The 24,875-nt window shown below is 34.6% G+C and overlaps 1 protein-coding gene across 4 annotated transcripts in view; it reads left to right on the forward strand.

Moving 5' to 3' along the window:
* The window catches only part of CDH9 (cadherin 9), a 98,205-nt gene that overhangs the window by 23,006 nt on the left and 50,324 nt on the right, over positions 1-24,875 (forward strand). For 3 of the 4 annotated variants that reach the window (XM_015618160.3, XM_015618158.3, XM_015618159.3), the window contains exon 2: positions 6,188-6,503. Coding sequence is in view for 2 of the 4 variants with exons in the window: in XM_015618158.3 (XP_015473644.1) it covers positions 6,273-6,503 (231 nt within the window). In the remaining 2 variants the exon portion in view is untranslated. Of the gene's footprint in view, positions 1-6,187; positions 6,504-24,875 lie in introns of those variants that run through there. The other variant, XM_033512132.1, reaches the window with a different exon arrangement.

A 24,875-nucleotide genomic window follows, 5' to 3' on the forward strand; every position in this document is an offset into this window, starting at 1 on the left:
AAGGAAAAGAGAAAAATTATGCTTTGATGATAGCACTTATTTTTCCTCATGTTTCTAAAGGCTATTCTTTAAAACCATGAATGTGATGAATGTGTTGCAGTTGTAAATAAGGTGTGGCATAAAAACTTATAATGCAGCTTCATTATATGATAAGAGTGAAATGTGTTCCCTGTGGAGAAAAATCAGTACTAAAGATCAAAGAAAGATCTTCAAAAGTCCCTGCTTTAAGGGTTTACAAGTGCTGTATTTCCTTGTGCCCCTCATGTTGATGAAAAGGAGATCCTGTAAAAATATTCATTATTGGAGAAAAAAGTTTTTTGTTTTTTTGGGGTTTTTTGTTTTTTTTTCTCTCTCCCAATGAGAAAATGCACATTTCACATGTGTAATCCAGTGGCCTGCTGTCTCAGAAGCAGATATTTTAAAAGTCTCTTTTAACTTAATTTGATACCATTGCTAAGAATTGAAATACCTTTTTTCATGATGGTTTGGGAGTGCTGCAGGCTTCATTCACTAGCTAATAGAAGGATGGTTGGAGGACAAACAGTCTAGAAACTGTTTTCATTTGCTCCTCAGAAGATACTTGGTCCAGAGAAGGGAAGATGGTATTTTCACTGCTTTAAACTACAGCTCTGCCTCTGCGCAATTCTGCCAGTGTTGATTGTCCAAATATGAATCAACACATTCTCTTGCCAGATCCACCCACCCAAGGGTTTGAGTTGCTTACTGTGAGTGCTATTGAGAGGGTGACTCAGGCTGTAATGAGGTGAATTTGGACCTGTATCTCCAATGCAGATGCCCAAGAGTCTGGAAAAACTCTAAAATAAATGCTAACTCTCTCTTGTCACAGCAAGAGAAATGTTTTTCCTAATGCACCTACAAACCATAGATTTGTTTGCCTAAAGACATTAACTCAACAGACATTCCAATACACATGACTATTAGTTCAAATTCCCTATTATTTTTATTAGTATGTCTCCTGGAGTTATGTAACTAAGGGAACCTGCACTGGTGTCCCAGAAATAAAGAATTGCCTTCAGCTGTTTCCTGGCAAAAATTTTCAAATGAGCTTATCGTCACTGTATGCAGTGCTGAATAGATAAGCAACCCAATAGGCACAAACCAGTTCTGAATATCTATTCTGAAAGGTTTGCAGTGGGAGCTGCTGAGTGGGAAAGTGTTTCTTTAGTGTGGTCCATGTTTCTGTGCCTGAAGAAGTTCTGAGTACTTAAACTCGAAGAATGGGTGTTCATCAGTCAAAAAAGCTGTCCCTTAAGCTTTGAGGATCCCTCAAAAATTTCTTGAGCTCTCCTAGAAATAATTTCTCCTAGAAATAATTTGATTACCCCAAGTTTAGTCCATATGCATATTGGTTGTTTACTTCTAATCTTTTCATCCTTAGCCCAAACCCCATGAGTAGGGAAGAGGGAAGAAAAAAAAATGCTTTTGGGCAGAAGAATACTAAAAATGAATGCTGTTTTTAGGAAGTTGTACATCCAGAGAGTATATTCATGTCTGCAGTATGACTGCACTCAGACAATATTTGAGTGCTTCAGCCAGAGGGAAGCATGTGTATGCATCCTGGGATACCTTTAATTAGTTGGGGAAGTGATAAAACTGAACCTACAGTGGCGCAGATCCAGCCTCTTCCTAAATCTTGGTATTATGGGTGGCAGTGTGCTGTTTATAGCACAGCCTTTTGTTGCTACAGTTTCACCATTCTTAGTGCTCAGTCTAGGTAGATTAAAGTTGCATTCAGATATTTTGTTCTCAAAAAAAGGCTGACAAAGCCAATGAGCCTGATTCCATGCATGCAGGCTACACAAGATTTATATTTGCTATATGCTGTTAAAATACACAGTTATACAGATTGTTTGGATCATCCTGAACATTAGTTACACCTTTCTTATTTAGAGATCAGAGTGTAGTATGAAGCACTGCTCCTGCAGTTAACTGCTATTTTTAGCTATTTAGCACCAGATCTTCTTTTAGAACACAAATTTTGCCTCACTGTTAACGAATGAAACAGACTAATGTGGTGTACGTTATCAAGTTGCTGAAGGTTAGCTTTTCTTCATGTCATGCTTATGAGTGACTGTGCTGCACTAATTAAAAACATTGCCATGGCAATTGCTATAGAAACATTTAAATTGGCATCATCAGTAACAAATCCGTGCTATTGATCCCAGCAAGGCTTATTTCACACTACACCTGAAGAATCTAAATAGAATATTTTGCATTCAAAAGGACTTCAAGAGATAAATTTTTTCCAGTTGTTACTGTGCTCGAGAGAATAATGTTTTTCATACAGAAATTATTCATTTACCTGGAACTGTTGCAGGATTCTGATATCAAATTCCTTACTGCAAGGAGAGACTGCAATGGTTCTACGCTACCACCACATATCCCTCAAACCATACAAATAAAAAAATACTTATACCCTCCACTCAGATCCACTGATTTGAAAAATGGGGAAAAAAAGCAGGTTCTCAGAAATGTTTGGCATTAGTATGTTTAGCACATGAATTCCCCATCTTAGGAGAAGCTTCCAAGATAACTAGAAAGAAAACCATTTTCTATTGTTTGACAAGAACAAGAAGTTGACATTTTACTGATTAAATGATGGGATCAGAAATGGATTGAAAAGAGATTGCATATAGAATATTTATCGGTTGCTCGGAAAAAATAAATTATTCTCTAAAGATCTTTGCTCCTCTTAGAAGAAAAATCAAATTAGATGTTTATCATAATGTTCAGCAGACACACTGACCCAGAATAACAAGTCTTTCTTTACACCTAAAAGTTCCAGTTATCGTAAAAATAAAAAGCAGGAAAAAATGAGCTGTACCTTAATTTTTTGTTTTTCTTTTTGCTTCATTCTTCTTGACATTAAGGATGCTACCTTTCGACTAGGTAGTACAGTCTTACTAATTATCAAGGAAATCAGTAGAGGGCAGCGCTGCACAGAAAACCACATGCTTAAAGCAGTCTCAGTTTAACTTCTGCCCTGGCTGGGACAAAATGTGGGAAATTAGATTCCTTTGAGAAAAAGACCTCTATGAAAAATTGGTGTTTGCACAGAGATAATTTCTTCTAGCAGGGTCAGAACATTTCCGCACAGTGCACTGAGTTCCTTTGAATCAGAAAAGTTGGTCTTACTTTTCCAGACCATACCAGAACCCTTTGTTTCAGTATTAAACTCCACCTTCTGAGTCTACAGAGTGCAGCTCCTAACCTGCTTGAACAGCTGACTATGAGACAAGATTAATAAGTCAATGACCACCTTGAAGTATTTCTTTGAGTACAAGGAAAGAGTAGCATAAACCTCTTTTGCATTTAGACTATTACGGCAAATAGTGTTTGGACAGAAAGGAATGAGGGCAATTTCAAGAAATTAAAAATGTGCACTTTGAAACAGTAAAAATGAAGCACTTTTTAAAGAAATTTTATTTACATTTTAAATCATCACCAAACTGAACATGCAACCATACATCTCTAAAAGGTCAAAAGAAAATATATTGATGTCACCCACTCTTCTCTGTCAAAAAAAAGAGTAAAATCAAAGCAGAATACATCATCTGGATGTTAGATTTGTCTAGGCTTTGAAATAAGGACATTTTGAAGTGAAAATTTTAACTAGTTGGCATTTTTTAGTAACTTATTTTTCACAGCAGTTTTTCAAGGCCTAGAGGTTTTAGATATTAGAGAAGAAATATTTTAAGGATTTTTAGCAGTTTTATAGAATCACAATGCATTAACATTTTGCCAAATATCCATGTTAATTTTAGGAATTTTCACTTTGTTTATGGTTTGTTATGTTTTACTGCAGAGAAATAAATAAGTCATGACTTTAAAGATATATAAATAAACATATAAAAACACAATATTTATCAGAATAGCTACATAACAACACATAATTCATATTAGGCAAAAATAATCAAATCCAAAACTTGATTAATATGAACATTTGAATATTATCATTCAGAGTGTACAGAAGAGAATTCTTAAACTACAGTCCCAGTGCAGCCATGATAGAGCACTATTTGAGGACACATCATGCAAGAAAATCTCCAGAAGAACTAAGAGACTTGGTAAGAGTCACTGGACAAAGGTGATTGTCTGACTTTTCAATACAGTGTTTCCAAAGGTTCCTGTTCCTGCCTACCTTCATTCTGCAATACTTTAAGCAGGATCTAATTTACAAAGCATGAAGAAGCCCTTCAATCTGCCTCAGATGATGCAGTGGAATGGAATTGAAATACAAACAGTAATATCTTATGCTCTACATTAATAAATAACTTTATTCAGTGATAAAACCAAGCAGGTTATTTAAGTCTAATATTATACAAGGAATTCAACTCATCAGACTTAAACATGGATAGAAGATTGGCTGACTTTAGTTTTTGGGTTTTTTTCTTTTGATCTGTATCCAGTAAATTTCAATCACAAGGCACGATCATCATGTACTAAACATGTTCTCCAGTTAATGTCAAAATTTGCTGATATTAAATTAACCACAGGAGACTTGCACTTTGCCCCTGTGCCTGCAACAGGAACATACTGAGCATTACAACGGAGAAAAACAGAATTCAAAGAAAACAAATTCATGAATGTATGCTAAGATCTATGTACCTTCATGATTTTATGCAAATTAAGTTAATTTACTTAGTGCTTTGATTCTTCAATTAAAATAAAAAGCAAAAGAAAACAAGTTTTCCTGCATGATATACATGATCTTCCGCATAAATATGACACCTAATAAGTTGTTTTCTTTGTGTTTTTCAACATGATCTTAGAAAGTGATAAATATTCCAAGCCTTCACTTCTTGCTCAGCTAAAACTCTTTTTGAAGTTACTAAAATGGTTAGACTTTGATCCTCCTTCAGGATTTCTAGTTAGGACATTGAGTCCATACAGAATATCATCATTTTAAGACAATTTCACACAAGGGCACATTTCCAGTAATTTAATCATTAAGGCCTTTAGAGTACAATTTACTAAATGTTTTCCATTAAACAGTCTTGGTTCTCAACTGACTAATAATTTTCACAAAAAACAATCTTATTTCCAAAATGAACTTTTGTGCAGAAAAGACTCCCTTCCCATCTTCTATAAAAATCCCAAACAAATAAACAACAGAGTGAAAATATCTTTTGGTAATGTCGGGTTGCAGAAGAAAGGGGGATAATTTTGTATGGGTTATTTTAATTTCAAAATATCTGAGTGTTCTGGCCTCACAGTACTATCACTGCTAATGGATCAGGATAGTAAAAGAAAATGTACTTTTGCTGCTGAATTGTTTTCCTATTATTTTTGTAATATAAAATGACAGCTCAACTAAAGATATCCTAAAGCAAAAGCAGACTTAAAGTGGAAAAGTTTATGGAAAGAACTGTGACATCAGGCACTTCAGTTGTACTGCCAGATAGAGTATGAGATTGATTTGGTTTGAATAAGTATTGCTTACAAACTTCCACAGAAAACATCAGAGTAATTTTCAGAAAAATGTTAATTACAGTAATGTTCTATATCATGAAAACTCCCATTCATTCAGCCATGATTCAGGGTAAAATGAAATACATTCCAAATGGAGAATTCTTTTCTAAACACAGCATTTTGCTAACTTAGCAGGATTCTTATGAACCCGCAGTTGTCTAACAAGTACTTTTTGTTCTTGTTTAAAGAATCTGTAGAAGGCATCAATAATACCCTACAAATTTCATTTTATTACTTCCTTTCTGCAGAAATAGAAGAAGAGCCTCTGGACAATTGGGGGCTAGCAAAGGGGAAGAAGGGGATGTATTAATCACAAAGTAAAAGAAAATTCAGATTTGCAGACAGTTGTGAACAGATGCTAAGGGAGGATAGCATCAGGCTGAGCTGGAAGAGATTAGGTTGGAAGATTTCTTATTTGGGCTCTTTTCTTGTGTCAGGATGCTGCTGGTAGCTAAAGCTTTCAGATAGAGTATTTTACTCAGCTTGTGTTTTAAATTAACATCTATATGCCATGTGAGTGAACTAATATAAGATGAAAAAGACATTAAAGAACTTGACTTAAAACTCTCTGAGTAATTTTCATGGTTATTTGTCATTCCCATGGCTTCTTGTTGTGATCACTTGACTGCGTTCCTGTTTCCTTAGGGAAAAAAAGTTATTTCAACTTACACAAACACTTTTCTCTGTCCCCTAGGTTTTTCTTACAAGAGGAATATAACATTTGAAAAATTTGTTCTGCTGAATTATTAGAGGAGTGGAGGCTAACAGCATCTCTGGAAATGATGAGGACTCACTCCTTTCTGACAGTTTTGCTTTGGAGCTCTGTGTTTTATGTGGTTCATATGACGCCGTCCCAAAAAAGGACTAACAAGCACTCACACAGTGAAAGGATAACAGGATTGTCAGAGAGTGATGGAAAAACACTGCACCGCACCAAGCGTGGTTGGATGTGGAATCAATTTTTCTTGCTGGAGGAGTACACAGGTCCAGATACTCAATACGTGGGCAAGGTAAGCTTTGTGTTTAAAGGATTCTTTAAAGGTGATGCATCTAACACCCTTGGTATTTCCACTCCTTCTCCACAGCTGTTGTGCTTTTTGTACAGCAGCGGTCTCAATTTCTCATTATGTCAAAGCACACAACAGGCCACCTGTGGTTCCATGTTTGTTCAAAGGTGTGAGAGAAACGAAGTTCAGTGAAAAAAAAAAGGAAACTGTTCAGACTAAAATGTTCCAATTTCCTATTACATATGCCCATGCAAGTTTTATCACTTTTTCAACTGTTAAACATGAATATTAGATAAGAGAATAGAAAAGTTATTATTTCATTCATCTACCTTTGTGGCATTTGCTGATGTACTGGGCTGTATACTTTCTGAAGTGAAATATACAATTCTATTAACAATAAAATTTCTGTCTCTCCATGATTCCAAGTAGGGATATAGTGTTTGAGGGGGAAAAGAAACCTGGTTTTTGTGATTTCTGAAATAAACTGAAAATTTTACTTAATTACTTGAAGGGCTTTACATTCTTGACGATCTATCTACATCAGATGTTGTCAAAAATGGAACCTCTGAATTCCAGTTGTCTCCAGTCCTACCTTTTCTGATAACATGAAACTCAAAAATTTCTGGATATTTAGCCCTCTGCTGTCTCACCATCCACAAATCTGACTTATGGTCTAGTATAACCAAGATATCTTTATTAAGATCTAGAATATCAGAGATCTAGAATACACCCAGAGTGACTTACAATTAAGGAAATGTTTATCTTAATGGTTTAAATTAATAAATGTCCAATTCAGTTTCTAGCTTTCATCCACAATGCTGTCACTAGCTCTTATTCAGGTAATTCTCTCATTTTCAGGTGTCTAGCTACTAAACTGATTTGGACTTTCGTAGATAAAATTTCCAAAATATTTTTGAACATTAGCTAATATCTCTGGTCACATGATCATATGGAAAACATGCAAGTCATCTCCCATTATTAAGAAACAATTGTCAAAGAAGTCAATCCTGACAACTATGAGCTTGATTCTTACCTTGTTCATACCATCACCTGTACAATTCTGTTTTCCACAAAATAAATTCTGACATGAAGTAGGAGAAATAAGACAAAGGCAAATAATAATATTGCTAGGTCTTTTTATCAGTGTGTAAAATAGCAAGGTTTGTTATAGGCAAAAGGGTTTTCAATAAAGGATAAACTAATTGCATAGAAATATTTCTAAAGACAACAATGTGTTTGCAATATTGTTTAATATTAAGTACACTTTTCAAGAGAACATACAAAAAGGTTCACAATAATTCAAAATCCATAGTTGTAGAGTTAGCTCTAAACTGACAGAAATAGACTTATTTTTTTTTTAATAGAAATCTGTCATAGAGAAGAAGTAAATGTCAAACTTTAGAGTTGCTTCCAATTTCAATTCCACTGAATATAGATGAATGGCTTAAAACCATTTTAACACTCAAATAAATTAAGCTTACGTCAAGACCATCACCACCCCTCACACAAGGAATGCTTACATGTTATATTGCAACAGATGCAAACTTACCAGAGTAAGGTAAGATTATCTCTTACTTGTTCCAAACTAACTAAAAACTATTAGACTTTATTACCATAGACTTAAGTCCAGGAAGAAAAGCCAGACAGCTGTAGAGCAGTTGAGTCTGAGATGTTTCACTTCTATAACTCAAATAACACGTTGAGATTTTTACACTTCACTGCAAACTATTACAGCAAGACCGTTGAGAGAGGTCAGCATCTCTGATTCACTAAACAGATAGAAATCACCCCAATTATGCTGTGTTCCAAAGAGGAGTTGCATTGAAATGATGAACTCCATGTGTTTTCACTAATTTTATAGCAGTTTATACCATCACGAAATTATCACAGTTCTGTCCTCAGTGGTATAAAACCACGGTAAATACATTTTGAATTAGTTCAAATTAACCCAGGTACATGTGACATGCAGCACCCAGAGGGAGCTGCTACAATAAGTCAAAGAAGGAATTTTTTTAAAGAAAGAAAAAGCACCCCAACAACTTCATCGAACAACATTATTCTGAGAAAGGCTTAAATCTCAGGTTTAGTATTCTCCTCTTCAAAGTTATGGTAATTAGCAAACTGGCATGTGTGAAGTAAGAGCACTTTTATTCCAACCCACGGGGACTAGTTCATAGCAAGCATTCTTATCTATCCCCTCTTTAACATGGATATGCACAGGCAGATGGGCTACTGGGGTAGAATAACAAATGTAGTACTAAAATTTAAATAAACTGAATTAAGAAACTTTACCAGAAAATATACTTCTAGGGGATCATGGCCATAATAGTAAAAAATTAGATTTCCCACCCTGTTTCTATTCTCATACAATTTTTATCTGTCTGGTCATTATGTTTTGTTACTAATGTTACTTTATTGATGTTTTATTTTGTTATGAGTTCATTCTGTTATTGGCAGTGGGGAAGGATCACTCAGTACGACATAATGAGATAAAAACTGTTTACTAAAAAGGATGGGTATGCAGCATGGGGAGCAATTCTGTGACATCCCCACACCTCTCATTCTTGCTACTCAGACCCCAGCCCTTTTCAGACCAGCAGAGGACAACAGGACACTTCGACCACTGGACTGGCCAAATCCTGGCTGGCAGTCTGGCCCCTATGAGAGGACTCCTTGTGCCCAGGCTTTACTAAGTTGCACAGGTCCCTGGAGGGGGGTTTCTCCCTCATATCTGAAATGATATTTTAAATAGTAATGTTTATAGTGGGATAGTTGGCAGCCACCATTTAAAGATGGGGGATATATGCAGAGCAATTGTCTTGTGACTGTGATGGGAGTCAATGTAAAATCAGACAACTTGCAATATGTCCACCTCACATCTTTCTTTCCTTCTGCAAACTCAGAGGATTCATGCCTCAAATACAGGTGAATGCATAAAAGTTAAGTGGATAGGAAGTCCTTGAATTTGTTGGGTTTTAGTACTCATACATGTACTGCTTATGGTATCCTTCAATTTCTTTTCCTTTTAAATGATATTCAGGAAATACTTAGGCCAACCAGTGGATGCATCTTGCTACATGTTGTTTCTAAAATGCATAGGGTGATAAACCTTGCTCTGGAGAGTTTACAAATGAAATATGCAGTCAGACATATGTAAGGTAAGCAGTAACAGAGCCCTGTTTAAAAAAATAGAAAAGAAGAAAAAATAAATTCTAAACTATAAAAATGGCTACATTCTTTCAAAATGCCTGTTGCCTAGTGAGATGTATATCTCAATCAGATTATCAATGTGAGGACTTTTTAGAGGATGTAGTGAAAAGAACAGTAAAACCTGATTCTGCCTACTAAGAATTCACAGAAAAAGTAGATTACAATATAATATTAATAGCAAAATTTATGAGATTAATTTCTTCTTAAAGGAAGAAGAACAACCTTTATGAAATAAGGTGTTGAGAAAATAAATGCCTCTGTGTCATATCTGGGATCTCTTTTTCTTATGCAAGGGAGGGGCCATAGATTCAGCTTCTTTTCTGCTGTTAACTTTAATAGCCTTGCAGAACCTGAGAAATTAAAGTTAAAACACTGACCTTCTGTGAGAAAACTATACTGAATATACTTACTTCCTAACAAACGATCCAAAGAGATAATAATCTAAAAAAAAAAAATAAATGGACAAGCGATTCAGGAAGTATTAAAATGCTGATGAGGATGATGTTTATTGGTCACAGAAAAAACTTGCAAGAAGGCTCTAACCAAATAACCCTCAAGGAAAAAGTAGTTTTGTTTTCCAAAGATAATATTGATTTTATGTGTCTCCATTTCTAAATGACATAACTGATACCCACTGAATGGACATCATTTGTGCAAAATGCAAAGTATCTTTAACTACAGCCCTCATGAAACATCCCTAGACAAGAAGAAATAGACCAGATGAAAATCATTTGCCATTTTGGAAAACATGGTCCTTTATGTTTTGCTGCAGTATATTGAAGTGATTTCAAGAGATGAGATTTTCCCTTCTTTAAGTCACTCAGTTGCATATTTTACATAGAAGCTCTCCTCTCCCTATACCAAAGAGACACTTTGATAATAAAAAGCTGCTAATCTTGATGGGCAGATAACGGGTGTAGCATCATCCAATATATGTCAGACCCTATCATGAACATTACAACCAAACACCTCCCATATCCCAGAATTTTAAAAAGAAGAAACAGACAAGAATAAAAACATTTTTTTCACACTGCCACAAACTTTCTCATAATAAGGGGGGGAAATACAAAATAAAAAAAATAAATAAATAAATGTCACTGCTCAAAATTAGCAGCTCATGAATAACCGCATGCTTAATAATGTCAATAAAAATAAATTAACTAGGATCTGCATGTCATAAGCAGCATTTAAACTGGATGCAAACTGAAGAAATATCTCTCTTCTACCACCAGTTAACCAAGAAATTTGTTTCGTGACATTTGTTTGTGTGTCTTAACAAGAAGTATAAAGTGAAAAGAAAAATATCAAGAGGATTTTTTTTTTTTAAGGGGGTGGGGGAAGTGTTTGGTTTGGTTTTTGTAAGAGTGGGGTAAAATATATATATAATATATATTTAAAATATATTTTTATATAAATATATATTTAAAAGCAGCTATTTTTTCTTGTAATCTGCATTTATAAATATTCAGACATCTACAAGTAAGGTTGTATGCTCTCTCAGTCTGTCTTAAGACTTAATTCAACTTCATAAATAATTATTAGCTTAATAACTATTTAACTTAAAAACAATAAAAGAAGTATCACTGAATTGCCAGCCTCACCAGATCTGGTTATTTAAAAATAATTCACTCAAATTCGCACCTTTGTACTGAATGGTTTTGAGGTAATTTTTTTATTATTTAATAAATTGGATAGTATTTTCTTGTAAATGTAGACTGTAATGTACTAATGGCTGAAAATATTATTTCACATTACTCGGCTGTCTACCTCTGCCATACCTACCAATCCAGAGTAGGCTCCCTCTTAATACAAAAAGCAGCAGAGAAGATGGAAACCTGGGAGCACCAAAGCAATTTTTTCATTAGTCATATCCTCATTCATTCACGTCCTCAGAACATGTTTCTGAGGCCCAGGCCATACTTGGTCTCCCCTCTGAGCAGTCTGGGAGAAAGAAGCTTATGGCCCACAGGGGTGACCCAAACAAGCTGGCTGTTGGCAACACTGCAGTGCCCAAACCAGGGGTAACCTTAGTTGCTCCATCCTAGAGCATAATGTTCTCTTCCACAGTAGTTTTTATTAATTCCCTAATATTTTCTTTGTGTACTGAATTTTTATCTTGCATTTGTAGTGTGAGAGAGAACTTACTTTTTTATGTGTGACCTGAAGCAATTTATGCAATTTTTCCATAGAGATTTCTTTACAGTGTTTGCTATTTTCCCTCTACATTCAGTTTAAGAGTGACCTATAAAGATGAGAGACTATGCAGGTGCACTATCCTTTCAGAGTTTCAAGTGTGTCCTCTACCTTGTTATTATTACATTCCATTTGTACCCCCTGTAAAATTGTTGCAATCAGGAGAACAACTAAATGAGGCTAGAAACAGAATGGTTTTTGATATCTTTTAACTTAGCACTATGGTAAATTGAAAAAAAAAAAACAAAAAACAAACCAAAACCAAAACCCAACAGAAGCATAAACAAATCATATGCTTCTATCATTGAAAAATATAATTCAACTGGGGGAAATTTTCATCACATTCTTAATATATTCCATCTAGTATGCACTGTATCCCAAAGCCATCTCATAAATCACAGCTTTTGAAGAAGATCTAATAATATATTTTCATTAGAATCACTGTTCCTAAAGTACAACCAATACTTTAAGTTTAAATAAAAGATGAAAAATTAGTGGGGTCTCCTTTTGTCTTTACTTTCTCAGACCTCAAATTTCTCCTTGTATTTGAATAAATACAAGTAAATAATGGTGCATCAAAGAAAAGGGGAAAAAAATAAAGACAGTAAATATCAAAAAAATAAGAAAAACAGTCTGACCAAAAAAACACAAAAGAGAAGACTTCTTTGATTTGTAAATTAATAAATCATCTCCACTTACCCTGCATTCTTCAGTTAGCACATTTTTCCCAATACATATTTGATCTAGTTTCAAACAGCCATAACCTATGCAGATGAATCACCAAAATAAAGCTAAAATTGAAACAGACAAACAGAGGAGAAAAAAATTTTAAAAATGCCACAACAAGTCCTTGCCTTAGACACATTCATTACTTAATTGCAAATACCAATAAGGAGCCATAGCTTTACTTGTTTAAAAATAATTCATTTTCTGAAGTCTTCCAACATAAAACTTATTGAAAAATTGGTGGAAATAAAATGCATTTTTTGTCAAAAAATAATAAAAAACCTCAAAGCCTTCAATACATTTTGCTATTTTAAAAAGAAGGCTGGAAGGCCAGGGAAGAAAATGATGAAAAGACAAATGTTACATCCTCCAAAAACAATGGGACTCTTCTTTTTCTAGAAAGGACAACAGAAACTTCTGACAACATAAATACATTTTTGATTGAAGTTTCAAAAAATAGTGGCATGATCTAATCACATCATGCATAACCCAAGTATAAACAGTTTAAACACGAAATATCTCTAATGTTACATTGCAATAATGGGCCTGAGCTAGAATTTTGCTGTCAAATTTGAACATCACATTTCATATAAAATAAAGAATTATTTTTGAAAACAACTGCAATGATCAGAGGCTTCAAAGACATGAATAGCACGAGTGAGTTGGCATTGTTTGGTACAGACAGAGCAGCTGTCACGAGATCTGACAGCTTCTGTTTCTTCAGCTACATAAAAGGCTGTTAAAAAAACAATCTGAAGTTCTTGTCATGTTCAGGGCAAGAAGCTGGGTTCATATTGCCATAAGGTTGATTTACAGTCATCATCAGGAAAAAGTTTTTAATGGTAAATACAGTCAATACAGTTAAATACTAGGTAAAGAACTATCAGTGAGACAGGATTGTATTGATACTGGATGTTTTCATGACAAACCAAAAAAGAACCACTTGCCAGAAAGGTGACATTGATCCTACCTGGAGGCTCTAGGTATATCTCTTTAGGGCCCTGTCTGTTCTGTTCTCAAGGATTCTGTGTGCTTTTCATGTTCATCTGCTAAATCAGCTAAACTTGTTTTGAGGGGAAAAAATTAAATAAAACAAACAAAAAAACTGAACCAAAATAAACCCAGAAACATAAACAAGGAAATCCTCAAACCTTTTATTGCAAATTTCCTCTTTACCCTTTCCCTTGTTTTTTTTCCATTTCCTTGTCCCTTCCCTCTCCTCTTAGGGGACAGAACATCCATGCAAAGATTTTCAATTAAAAAAGAATAAAACAGGAAGCTACCAAATATGTGCCTTTATAGATACTTAATGGAAAAAGGGGAATTTTCAATGAAATTATTCAAAATTTAGCAACACTAACTGAAAACTTCATCCATAGCAAAAATGCAGGCATCTAAAAAATTACTAAGCTATTTTTAAAGCCAAAGTCAATACAAGACAATTAGATACAGGCAAAAGCAGCAATATTTCTCCAATTCTTTTCCCTTTTCCCTCTCTCCCTCCATGCTTGTCTCAGGTGTGGAAAAAGTTATGCTCACCTAATACCCAAACTAGCAGCAGTGGCATGGAGTCTATAGTTCACCTCAATGCTTGCTCTTGGCTTAGTTACAGCTACCTTCCCTGGGGATGTCCTGGGTGTGCTCAGAGCACCAAGGGGATGGGACCAAACAGCAGGAATGGAGGCTGGGAGCCTGCACAGTAGAGGCTTCCCCTGTGGAGTTCACTGGGATTGAGCAATTGTTGACCAGCTAATAAAAAAAACAGGACTTGAAGTAAAACTACATGATTTAAAGACACATAAGCCATGGAGGATGGAGTCCTCTTCTGTCTGCAGTGGTAATTTCCAGCTGCCAGTTAAAACATAATTTTCACTTTAATAAAAATGGCTTTTCTGAGCTTAAATGTCTCTTGTTCTTATCAAGCTCCATATGTGGAAAGGCCTAAGAAGGTCTGGCTTGAAGATCTGTCTGGCTCAGGAACTTGGCACAGTAGGTAATTGTTATTCGTAGAATAGCTTTATCTTATTAAAACTTCCTTGGCTAGTATTTCTAAACCTTGCAGCATTAATCCTGGAAAAAGAAGATTAGACTAGTGGCAAGCTGCAGACCTATCATTATCTATTATCAGGCAATCATTTATTGTGCATGAAAAGGTGGGAGGTTGAGCGAAACACATTTCACGAGATATTTTTCATTATGTTGTTTATTTATTCCCTTGATTACATTATGGGAATGATTCTGGAGAGGGTAAGTGCTTTGGCTGTATTGTGGTTGATTGGTACCTGCCAGCCCAGTGATGGAGTGCAAAAGCCATCAGAGCAAAAGAGTGTGTGACTACCTAAAAAGGTTGGTTTGACAGCATCAGAGGATGGTGTTTTGCAATGTCTGGTCTGTCAGGGAAAGGGTTATGAATAGTCATCTCAACAACTAATAGCAAAGCTGTCAACAAGCAGCTGCCTAGAACAGCAAGTGCTTTCTTCCTATATGTGCCTGATATATCAAATCTTGTGTATTGCAGGAGTCATCACACATTTCAGTGTTCTGGAAGCTGAAAAAAAATGTTCGCCTAGTCCATGTAATTGACCAGTTTAACACTATGCTGGGTATCAATCAAAAGAGGAAGCTGGGTACTCTTATCACTTTTGGAAATACATAACCATGGTCTGATCATTGTTGTATATATTGCTGTAGCAGCACAAACACACAGGCAAACTTCTGTTCCCTCTTACATGGTCAAGAAACCCTGCTGAAATTCCTCTTTTCTGTTTTTACACATCAAAATATAGTAAAATTAATAAGAAAGAATTACAGCCTCCATGAACATTTCAGAAGTCACAATGACAAGGAAATGACAGCCAGGGTGATGATACTGAGTTATTTAACTGAAGAGAAATTTTTGCTTCTAATTCTTTATTTCCATAGGAGAAACCTAAGGAGAAATGGCACCACTCTTCCCTTACTTTAGTTGCAAAACTCTTTCCAGAATCTCAAAGATTTTTAGAATGGTTGATTCAGCTACCAGAAGGAATTTTTAGCCCATATCCTGCCATAAAAATAATTATTAATGTTGGAAATTATTATTAATAATATCTGACTAAATTTTTTGTTTTATCTAAATTTTACTTTATTTTTTCCATTTGTAAACTGTAATTGTCAATGTCTCTCTAATGAAGCTTTTCCTCAGAACATGTCTGTGTATGAGTTGTTCCCATACAATATTACAAAAAAAGCTCTGGAATTTAATAATTGCCATGAAGTATTGAGCTGAATAATATATATGGGGTACACTATGAAATGGAGAAATATACAGAACCAGATATTTACTATCTAGCTATTTGGGAAACAGTGCCTGAATGCCTGAATTTGTGACGTAACCAATTGCTTTAACTTTTTCTAATGCATAACAATGACCAAGACAGAGATAGTAAATGGGATATTGTTATATTTCTACTCAAGCATTCATAAAATTAATCTACCTAACTTCAGATTGATACTTGTCACCACCATTTAGCCATTTTTTCCATTTGAACTTTTAGCAACTAATACATATTTCTGATTAAGAGCTGAATTAAACTAGATTTCCAAATATTGAGAATAAATCTGGTTATTATAAAAAGTTCTGGTTTACAACCTCTATGTAGTTAAACTGGAATTAAACACTAATATATCACACTGATAAAAATGTTGCAAGTACTGATGCAACCTTTAAAAATGGTGCTCTTCTGATAGTTCAGTCTTACAGGGACTCTGAAAGTAAACATATTTTTCTTTTTAATAAGCATTTCTGATGAATAAACCCTGTCAAATACCAGGAGGTAACAGAGCATTAAATGTTCATATACAACAGGTAGCTGACTGATAAGAACAAATTAAGAAATGAAAAATAAAATATTGAAAGTATTTCCTTTCACTTTCTCTCTACTATTAAAATGTTTGCATTTAAAAGGGTGAGATTAAAATCCCTGTAAAATTTGTGTTCATGTTTCTTCTAATTTAATTTATAATTTGAAAAAAAAAGGCAAAAAGACTGTATATGCTGTGTGAAACAAGTGACTAAAAGAAATAAACATTTGCCATTTAATGTTAAACGTACATTAATTAGATATAAACAAGTGGTATGGACAATAAAATTAATTTAAAGAGGAATTTGGCATGGGAATAAATATTTCTGTATCCATTGTCACTGAAGCACATGGAAGAAGGATTGTTGCAAGAAAGCAAAATAAATCACTTATGTGTGTTGGGATTTTTTTTAACTCTAAATTTCACAGAACGTGCAAATACATTAATCTATAAAGACTAGTAATTATGAAATGGAAGAGGTCACAGTTTGATTCCCACACACTCCATATGAAAAATTTGGAATAGCATATTGAAAGGCATGAAGTGAAGGGAAAAATATGAATCTATAGCAGAAGAAATTCTTCAGTCCCTTAAAATATGGAGGGAAACAGGAATCACCAATTCTGATTTCATCTTACTAGATACTGCAATTAATTTTCTTTGTATTTCAGGTCAATAAATCTGGTCTAAATTCAAACTGGGTAAAAGAAAAAAAAAAAAAAATCAGAAACCCCTCCCATAGTTTAAAATCCTTTTATTGTCCTAAAAATTCTGAAAATGTATGTGTGTGTATATCCATGTAAAACACTGGTTTATCTTCAGGATAAAGAAAGGATTTACACTGATCTCTTTGATGAGAATAAAAGAGAAAAGGATAAGTCAAATGTTAAAACCATGATTCTAGGATTAATAACTTCCACTTCCATAAGTATCATTAAGTGAAATATCAAAGTATTTTATATGCAAAGAACATTGCCTATGGTGAGACAGGCACTGGCAAAACATCCCTTCTGAAGAGAAAACTACAACAAAGTTGCTGTGATTTAAGGTCACAGAACAAGTCAATGACAACATTTTGGTGCAGAATGGAATAGCTACTGGATAGGGACAAATTCACATAATGGCAAGGCTTATCTATTTAGAGAGGTCAAGACAGGAATGGCAACACTCATCAAGAATGGAAACAATTGGAAAAAGAAAGCACTCCTTTCCCATATTTTAAATAATAGTAAAATCTCAAGTTCTATTTTAAAATCTATTTTCAAGTAATTAACAAGATCATGGTCAACATCTGACTCCAGCTGAAGCTGTAGGATAATTAGCAAAACAACCAGTTTTATTATGTATGCTGCATCCTTCTCCAAAGTACAGAGAACTTTCTTAGACAAAAATGGATTCCAGAAAAGAATGGAGACAGTCATCATTGATTTCTCCAATTCTCCCCCCACCAAAATTTTTTCATAAAGTTATTAGAAAATTAACATCAAAGCATTTAGAATTTTATCTGCCTTAACCACATTCAAATGCTTTGATATCCTTTAGTTGTTGAACTAATAATAGTTTAACTATTCCCTTTATGTACCTCATGCAGTTTATTTTTCATTAATATTTGCATTATCAATATTTTTTTAAAATCCTTTCTAAATAACTCCTGCACTGTCCCCTTAATCTCACTTCGTCTGACAAGCTTGCAGATTCAGCTGTTAAATTAAACATGAAGCAACACTGTTGGTCTGCAGGGCTTTATGCTTGGTTTGGGCCTTATGCTTTGATTTCTCTAGGCACTACTTCTCTTTCATGGAGTTTTCTCATCTGAAGCCCCAGAGAGCCTTGTCCTGGCTCCCTTCTAGGCCACAATCTTCATGTTAATCAGACAGGTACAATCAGCCTGTGGTTTATGCAGAGACCGAAATCCATATCAGGCACCCTAGAAATGGAGTCACACTTACCAGTTTCTGTTGCACCATGGAAGTCATTAAGAAGTGTTGATATCTATTCCAGCCCCTGCCTTGTCTTTGCCCTCATTACAGCTGTGACCTTCCAAAGATGGTATTTGGAAACAAGAACTGTATGAGTAAGTAATGCAAATTTCAATGAATACAAAATGAGTGACAAATAAGAAAAGGAAAAAAATACATTAAACATTTTTTTTTTCCTAATTACTGGTTTTCATGACACTCTTCTTGAAAAATTATCTTCCCTTAGGAAGTTACCATATCATAACACAGATTCAAGGCTTGGTGCATATTATGTCCTGTCCTGATTAAAACCTTTTTCTTTGATATACCTAATTTGAGAATCTGCTTCCCAGATTTTACCAGGAGTTGGGCACATGCCCGTCTTGGAGCAGACATGGGGCAGGGGAAGTGCACTCACACTGATGAAAAATTACATGGAAAACTCTACAGAATACTTTCACTGACACAGAGAGATAGTATGATACTTAAAATTAACTTCAGTCTGTGTTTTTCTTTTTCCTTTCTATTTTTTTGCCTTGGTCAACACTGTCAGTAAATAAGCAGTAGCAAGGACCTTAGTGATAATTTAAACAATTATCTTACCTTCTTTCCACTACTGTTTATTTGAAAATTTGGTTTTAGATAAATATTTAAGATATATAAAATGCTACCACATAACAATGGAATTCTGAAATTAGTATTCAGGAATGAGTGAATTTCTTCTTGTGAGGTGTGTACAGTGTCATTTACCAGTTTGCAAAGCAAGATCTTAGGAAAAATACATAATTTAAAAATGAATCTTTGTGGCAGAGATCATTGCGAATCAATAAGCACGAAACTCAGCATAATAACTTTTTAGGTTTGAAATGCATTCTTGTAAAAACAAGTATGTTTTAAGGAGAGTAAATAACCAATTTTGAATATTTCTGGAAAATACATATCCAGCAGCTTAAAAAATTTTAGTGAGCATGTCTATAGTCTGTTTTTTTTGCTTGGGGCTGAAAACCTGGAAGTCTGTTTACATATTTAAGGCCTAAAAAGACTGATCTTATTGATTTACATATCAATATCTTACTATTCTGTTATATCGTATGGCTTCCTAAAAACCATGCAGTCTTGATCAGTGCACAATTGTCTATAAATATATATATACATATATATGTACGAAATTATGATCAGAAGTGAAAAAAATACTCAAATCTTTCTGTTATTGATATATTTTTGACATTGGTGAATGGGGATGACCCATTCCTGGAAACACTTACACATTCAGTGTATTCAGTCAATACAGTCCTTGTCCAAAGTTAGGGCAATGGATAACCAGACAACTTCAAGGACATTAGATTCATAAAAGAAAATAGAAAAGAACATATCACAAAACCAAATACAGATCTGTTATAATCTAAAAGTTCTAAATTCTGGGGCCAGGGAGGCAGGGATGCTAAGCTAATCAAGAAGTACAGTGGTCAGAATGAATACTCTCTCAAACCAGCACCTCCTGTTGCCTCTGAGATAAAGTACTTGGCTAAAAAACCATTGGTCTCCCCTATTAGAGTATTTCTTATAAGCTTATTATTTTAGAGCTCAGCTCAGAACAATTAGTTCTGCAGAGGGTAGAGGATAATCTATCCATATGACAAATCACATTGCTTCCAGGCCATAGCTTTTATTCCTGCCTATCTCAATGCACATCTTTTGGAACCAAAGGACATTTTGAGCGCCTCTAAAATAACAAGAAAAGTCATGCACAGAGACACATTTCACTCAGGAGTTTCTGGGGAAAGAAAAATCCATGAGAAAGGAATCCACTGTAATTGTGAAGCCTTTAAAATAATGATGGATTTAACACCTGTTCCAGGGACTGATTAAAGTGACAGTGCTTGGTGTGATGATGCCATAATTTCCGACCTGTGCACACAATTAATGACTGGAGTCAATTCCCATAAATCTGTATCTCATGTTATGGAACAGAAAAATGACTGTGTATGGCAAACCATAAATAAAAATAAAAAAAGTTGGCTCTTTTTCATCAGGCTGAAAACCTATAACTAAGCTGTTGATTTGGAGAATAGAGAGAAAGACCTTTGAATTACACACATCAATATAAAACACTATTCCAGACAAAATTAACAAATTATATGCTCTGAAGTCCGGTTCTTTGTGCAGAAGTAAGTATGCAACCACTTTGGCAGGTTTAACTACAACTTATCATAAAGGGCACAGGAGCTATAGAAGGTAAGAAGGGTAAGGAGGCGCATGAGAATGCAGCTCTGGTTTCCAGGACCCCTTCCTACATATGCGGAAGATATATATGGAATTTCCCCATGTTGTGTTTGTATGATTCGAACCAAAAAACTGCTAAGAATTCTGCTGAATTCTTCCTGAATGGAAACAAGATTTACCCTTAAGTACTAAGTAAAAATCAGCACCTGCAGCTGATGTCAGCAGTGTTTTTCACAATATCCTTCTCCAGAGAATTTCTAACAATAGACAGCTGAGCACAAGAACCAGATGCTGGAAAGCAGAAGATAAGGAAAGTAAATGTCATTTGCCTTGTTTAATATACAGTCACTTAGGCTACCATAACACATAGAGTCTGGTTGTTTAATTAAGAAGTTTGTGCTGATGTCACATATTCAAGTCAGGTAAATACATTGCCATTTAGCACATACATAAAACTTTTGATTAAACACATATAAATAGAAAATTAAAGCTATGCATATACTGCTACTTCAATCCACACTGAAGAACTACAGCAGCTATTAAGATGTCTTTAGAGTTTTTAATTACTTAAAATGCTAATGAAGGAGAATATTGTCTGAGTTGCTGTTGATGCTGTATCCTAACTGCTGTGGATCTCACAAAGGTCTGAAATCATACAGAAGGGGCACTAGTTGATATCCTGCCTGTCACTAGCACTCAATGCATTGTGTGTGAGATTTTATGTTTGGCTGAGATGATACCAGCCCTTATTTCAAGCACATCACTTTCATTTTTTGATTAGAATTAAATTATTTTGTTTCAGGTAATACTTACCTTCTTTCATAAATACCGTCTTCTTTCCCACCTATGTATAAACAACCTTCTTTAACTGGAGCAACCTAGGAATGATAATTACAGTCAAATTCCCAGTATCAAATCAATTTATGCTTTGATAAATACCGGGATAACTTGGAAAGCTCAATTTCTTTCTGTTTCACCCTTTAGGAATAAATTGCATCATATAATCACCATATATGAATAGAAATTTGATGTAAATAGACACATGGCTTTGTAAAAGAAACATGCACACATTTTCCTTTACCTAGAATGTTTCTTGCCTCAAGCCAGGAGCTTTAGCTAAAAACTGTGATTAAAAGATGTTTGAAGAATCTTGCAAATAGAGAAACTTTATTTTCCTCTAGTTTCAGAAAGGGTCACTTTGGAGACATCTAAATAGCTTATGCTTCACATTCATGGGAACCTTATGTCCACACCGTATGTCCCTTCCCATAAGGGAATACTGTAATACACAATGGTTTAAAATTTAAAAAGATACAAGGATATTTCAAAGAATCATACTAAATCTGACAGTCATGACATTTTTCAGGTTGATAGTCTACGCCATGCACAGTCTATTATTCTTTCTCTGTACATTTCCCCAGAGCCTGGAGGTCTGAGTACATTACAACCAAACCTCAACACTTTCTATCTATAGAGCTAATAATATAATGCTTCATTATTCTAATTTCATGAAAAATATTTTCAATTTGAAGTTACACATGGCTTAAGTCTTTCACCTTAAACAATAAAGAAAGCAACGTTATGAAAGGTAAACTCAAGAAAAAGACTTTGTATGAAAGGTGAATTACGACTTGCATGTAGAAGATGTCCCTGCCTATGCCACGTGGGATGAAACTATATGATCTTTAATACCCCTTTCACTCCAAAATATTCTGTGATTTTATGTGGAAACATCATAGTTGTACCAGGGACTAAGAGACTGGATTTACAGTGGTTTGGTAGGGAAGAAGAAAAATTTTGCATCTGAAGAATAAATTACAAAAAATATAATTTAAAAAAAGAGAGATGTGTTCATACTGCTGCATCATGGCTCATCAAAACTTTAAACAGAAATGCATTTGGTATAATAACATAAATAAGTTTTCATTTTCACAGGGCTAAAAATCTTTGTCTTTTATAGCTTCCAGTTTTCTCCTGCTGAGTCTTGATAATCTCAAACAGAAATAACTAGCACCATTTACTCTTCATTTTTTATTCTTATACCTCCAGCAACTGGAAGAAAAAAATCCAGGTAGTAAACCCTAAGAAATTCTTTTAAGAAAGACCTTTGAATTACACACATAAAAATAAAACACTACTCCAGACAAAATTAACAAACAACATGCAGAAGGCTACTCTGAACATCTGAAATACATGTACAGGTATTCAAAAACTTACCATTAACATTTCCAGTGATTTGTATAAATACAAATACAATGTAAATTTACTGCTGTAGACAAGATTTCTTAGGAATTCCATCACAGAAATATAAAGCAAAGAGGGATTATCCCTTTAAGATTATCATATCAAAATCACAGAAATTATGACAGTACCTTTACAAGTCCACAGGATGGACCTAATAAATATTGTGAGGACTTTAATATTCTCTAATGTAATTTTTAAGACTTTTATTGAAATGACTTTTTAATTCTACTTCTACACAACACTAAATAGCAAATAAAGATGAACACCAAACACAATATTTCACAATACACCATATACAAGGCAATGTGCTTGACAGTGAATGCAGGAAGAAAGATAACACTACATAGCTGTATCTACCCTGTGGTACTCAGAACTGCTTCCCCATGCCAAGAAAAGACTCAGTTTTGTGTCTTCCTCCCTGTCATGGTTTGAGGAGAGGAAGTAAAAATAACTGAGAGAAATAGGAACCTCTGCTCAATCCCTTGTTACCAAGATGTTAGTGTGTTTGGAGTTTCAGGTAGTTGGGTCTGGGACTAGACATGACCACAAATTCATTTGTCCTTCAGATCAGATTCCAAACACCTACCTGCCTACCTACCTACCCACCTGATAATTTTATGAATTATCTGAACACTTCCTCCCCCCTTTACAATATTTCTGACTTTAAAACTCTGCATTTGGGCCTTTTTTGCCCTCCCATCTGTATTCTAACATGAACTGCTGCTCCATGCAATCCTAATTCATCCACATACCTTTCAAGAGGTTCACTTGTGTTCTGGTAATAGTTTCTACTACCAGAAATTAACCAGAATTATTCCAGAAATAATGTGGAAATTAGCCTGGCCTTCATCTCCCACTAACATATGCAGATATACCAATTTAGTGCCACTAAAGAGTTCCTTTGACCATACCCCTCAACGTATTTTCTTCACTTTAAAGGTAAGGAAAGAAAATTGCTCTCACCTACTAAAAAGTATTTACAGGCAAATAGACCACAGGGCATAAAGATTTGCCTGCCAGTGACAACTGTATGTGTGGAGGCAGTGAAGGTAAGAGATCTGTAGTAATAGACCTTTTTCTATACCAAGATACAGAGACACATTGTAAACCTCCTAATTTGTAAGCATTAGCAGGTAGCTTAGTACAACATAAACTCTCTCTCTCTCATGGGTCTCTCCTCTCCCAATGTGTCTTTGTCTTTAATTTCTGCTCTCCCCTCTCCACAAAGTGCATTATACCACTTTTCTGAATTTAGGCAACCAAATAAATGTTTTCACATTTTCATATTTTTCATATTTATTCATAACTATCACTAGTAATAAGTAGCTCTTAATGCTCTTTTTTTCTCCTTTTCTTCTTTAACAATAGTTGTATGGAAGTAAACTGCAAATAAAATCTAAATGAAGTCTGTCAATTTCTTGTTTCTAAATGCAGAAAATTATTCTTATCACTATATAATTTGTTAACTGTGTTCATTGATTCCCTCCTCTTCCACTGATTATATGTCTGGCTAACTTGAAAATAGTTACTGTCTATTAGAAATAGTTAAGAATGAGATCACCTGCAATTTACTGGAAATTTAGTAAATTAAAACTTAATTAATAAGAAACATGGACGTTTCTTTTCTAAGGTAATATAGTTTTTTTACTCTATATTTTGTTTGAAATTCCATACCAACTCCTGAACTTAATAATTTGAGATGTATTTTCACTTCAAAGAATACTGATATCTTGTCTACTGTGCATAATAACAGCACTTCTGAGAGAAGTCATGAGTTACACATACTAAGAATGCCTAGTCAAATAAAATACTGCCTGAAACCAAGAAGTTATGTGCCATATACACCTTTTTTTGATAAATATTGAGTACTAAATAAAGGTGAAGGGTAAACTAGAGGAACAAGGGACTTCATTTATGGAAAGTAGAATTATTCTACAGAACTCTGAGTTAATCACTGCTTGCTTATTCGTTTATTTAT

Source organism: Parus major, chromosome 2 (assembly GCF_001522545.3).
Source record: "Parus major isolate Abel chromosome 2, Parus_major1.1, whole genome shotgun sequence".
In the NCBI taxonomy this organism is placed as follows: domain Eukaryota; kingdom Metazoa; phylum Chordata; class Aves; order Passeriformes; family Paridae; genus Parus; species Parus major.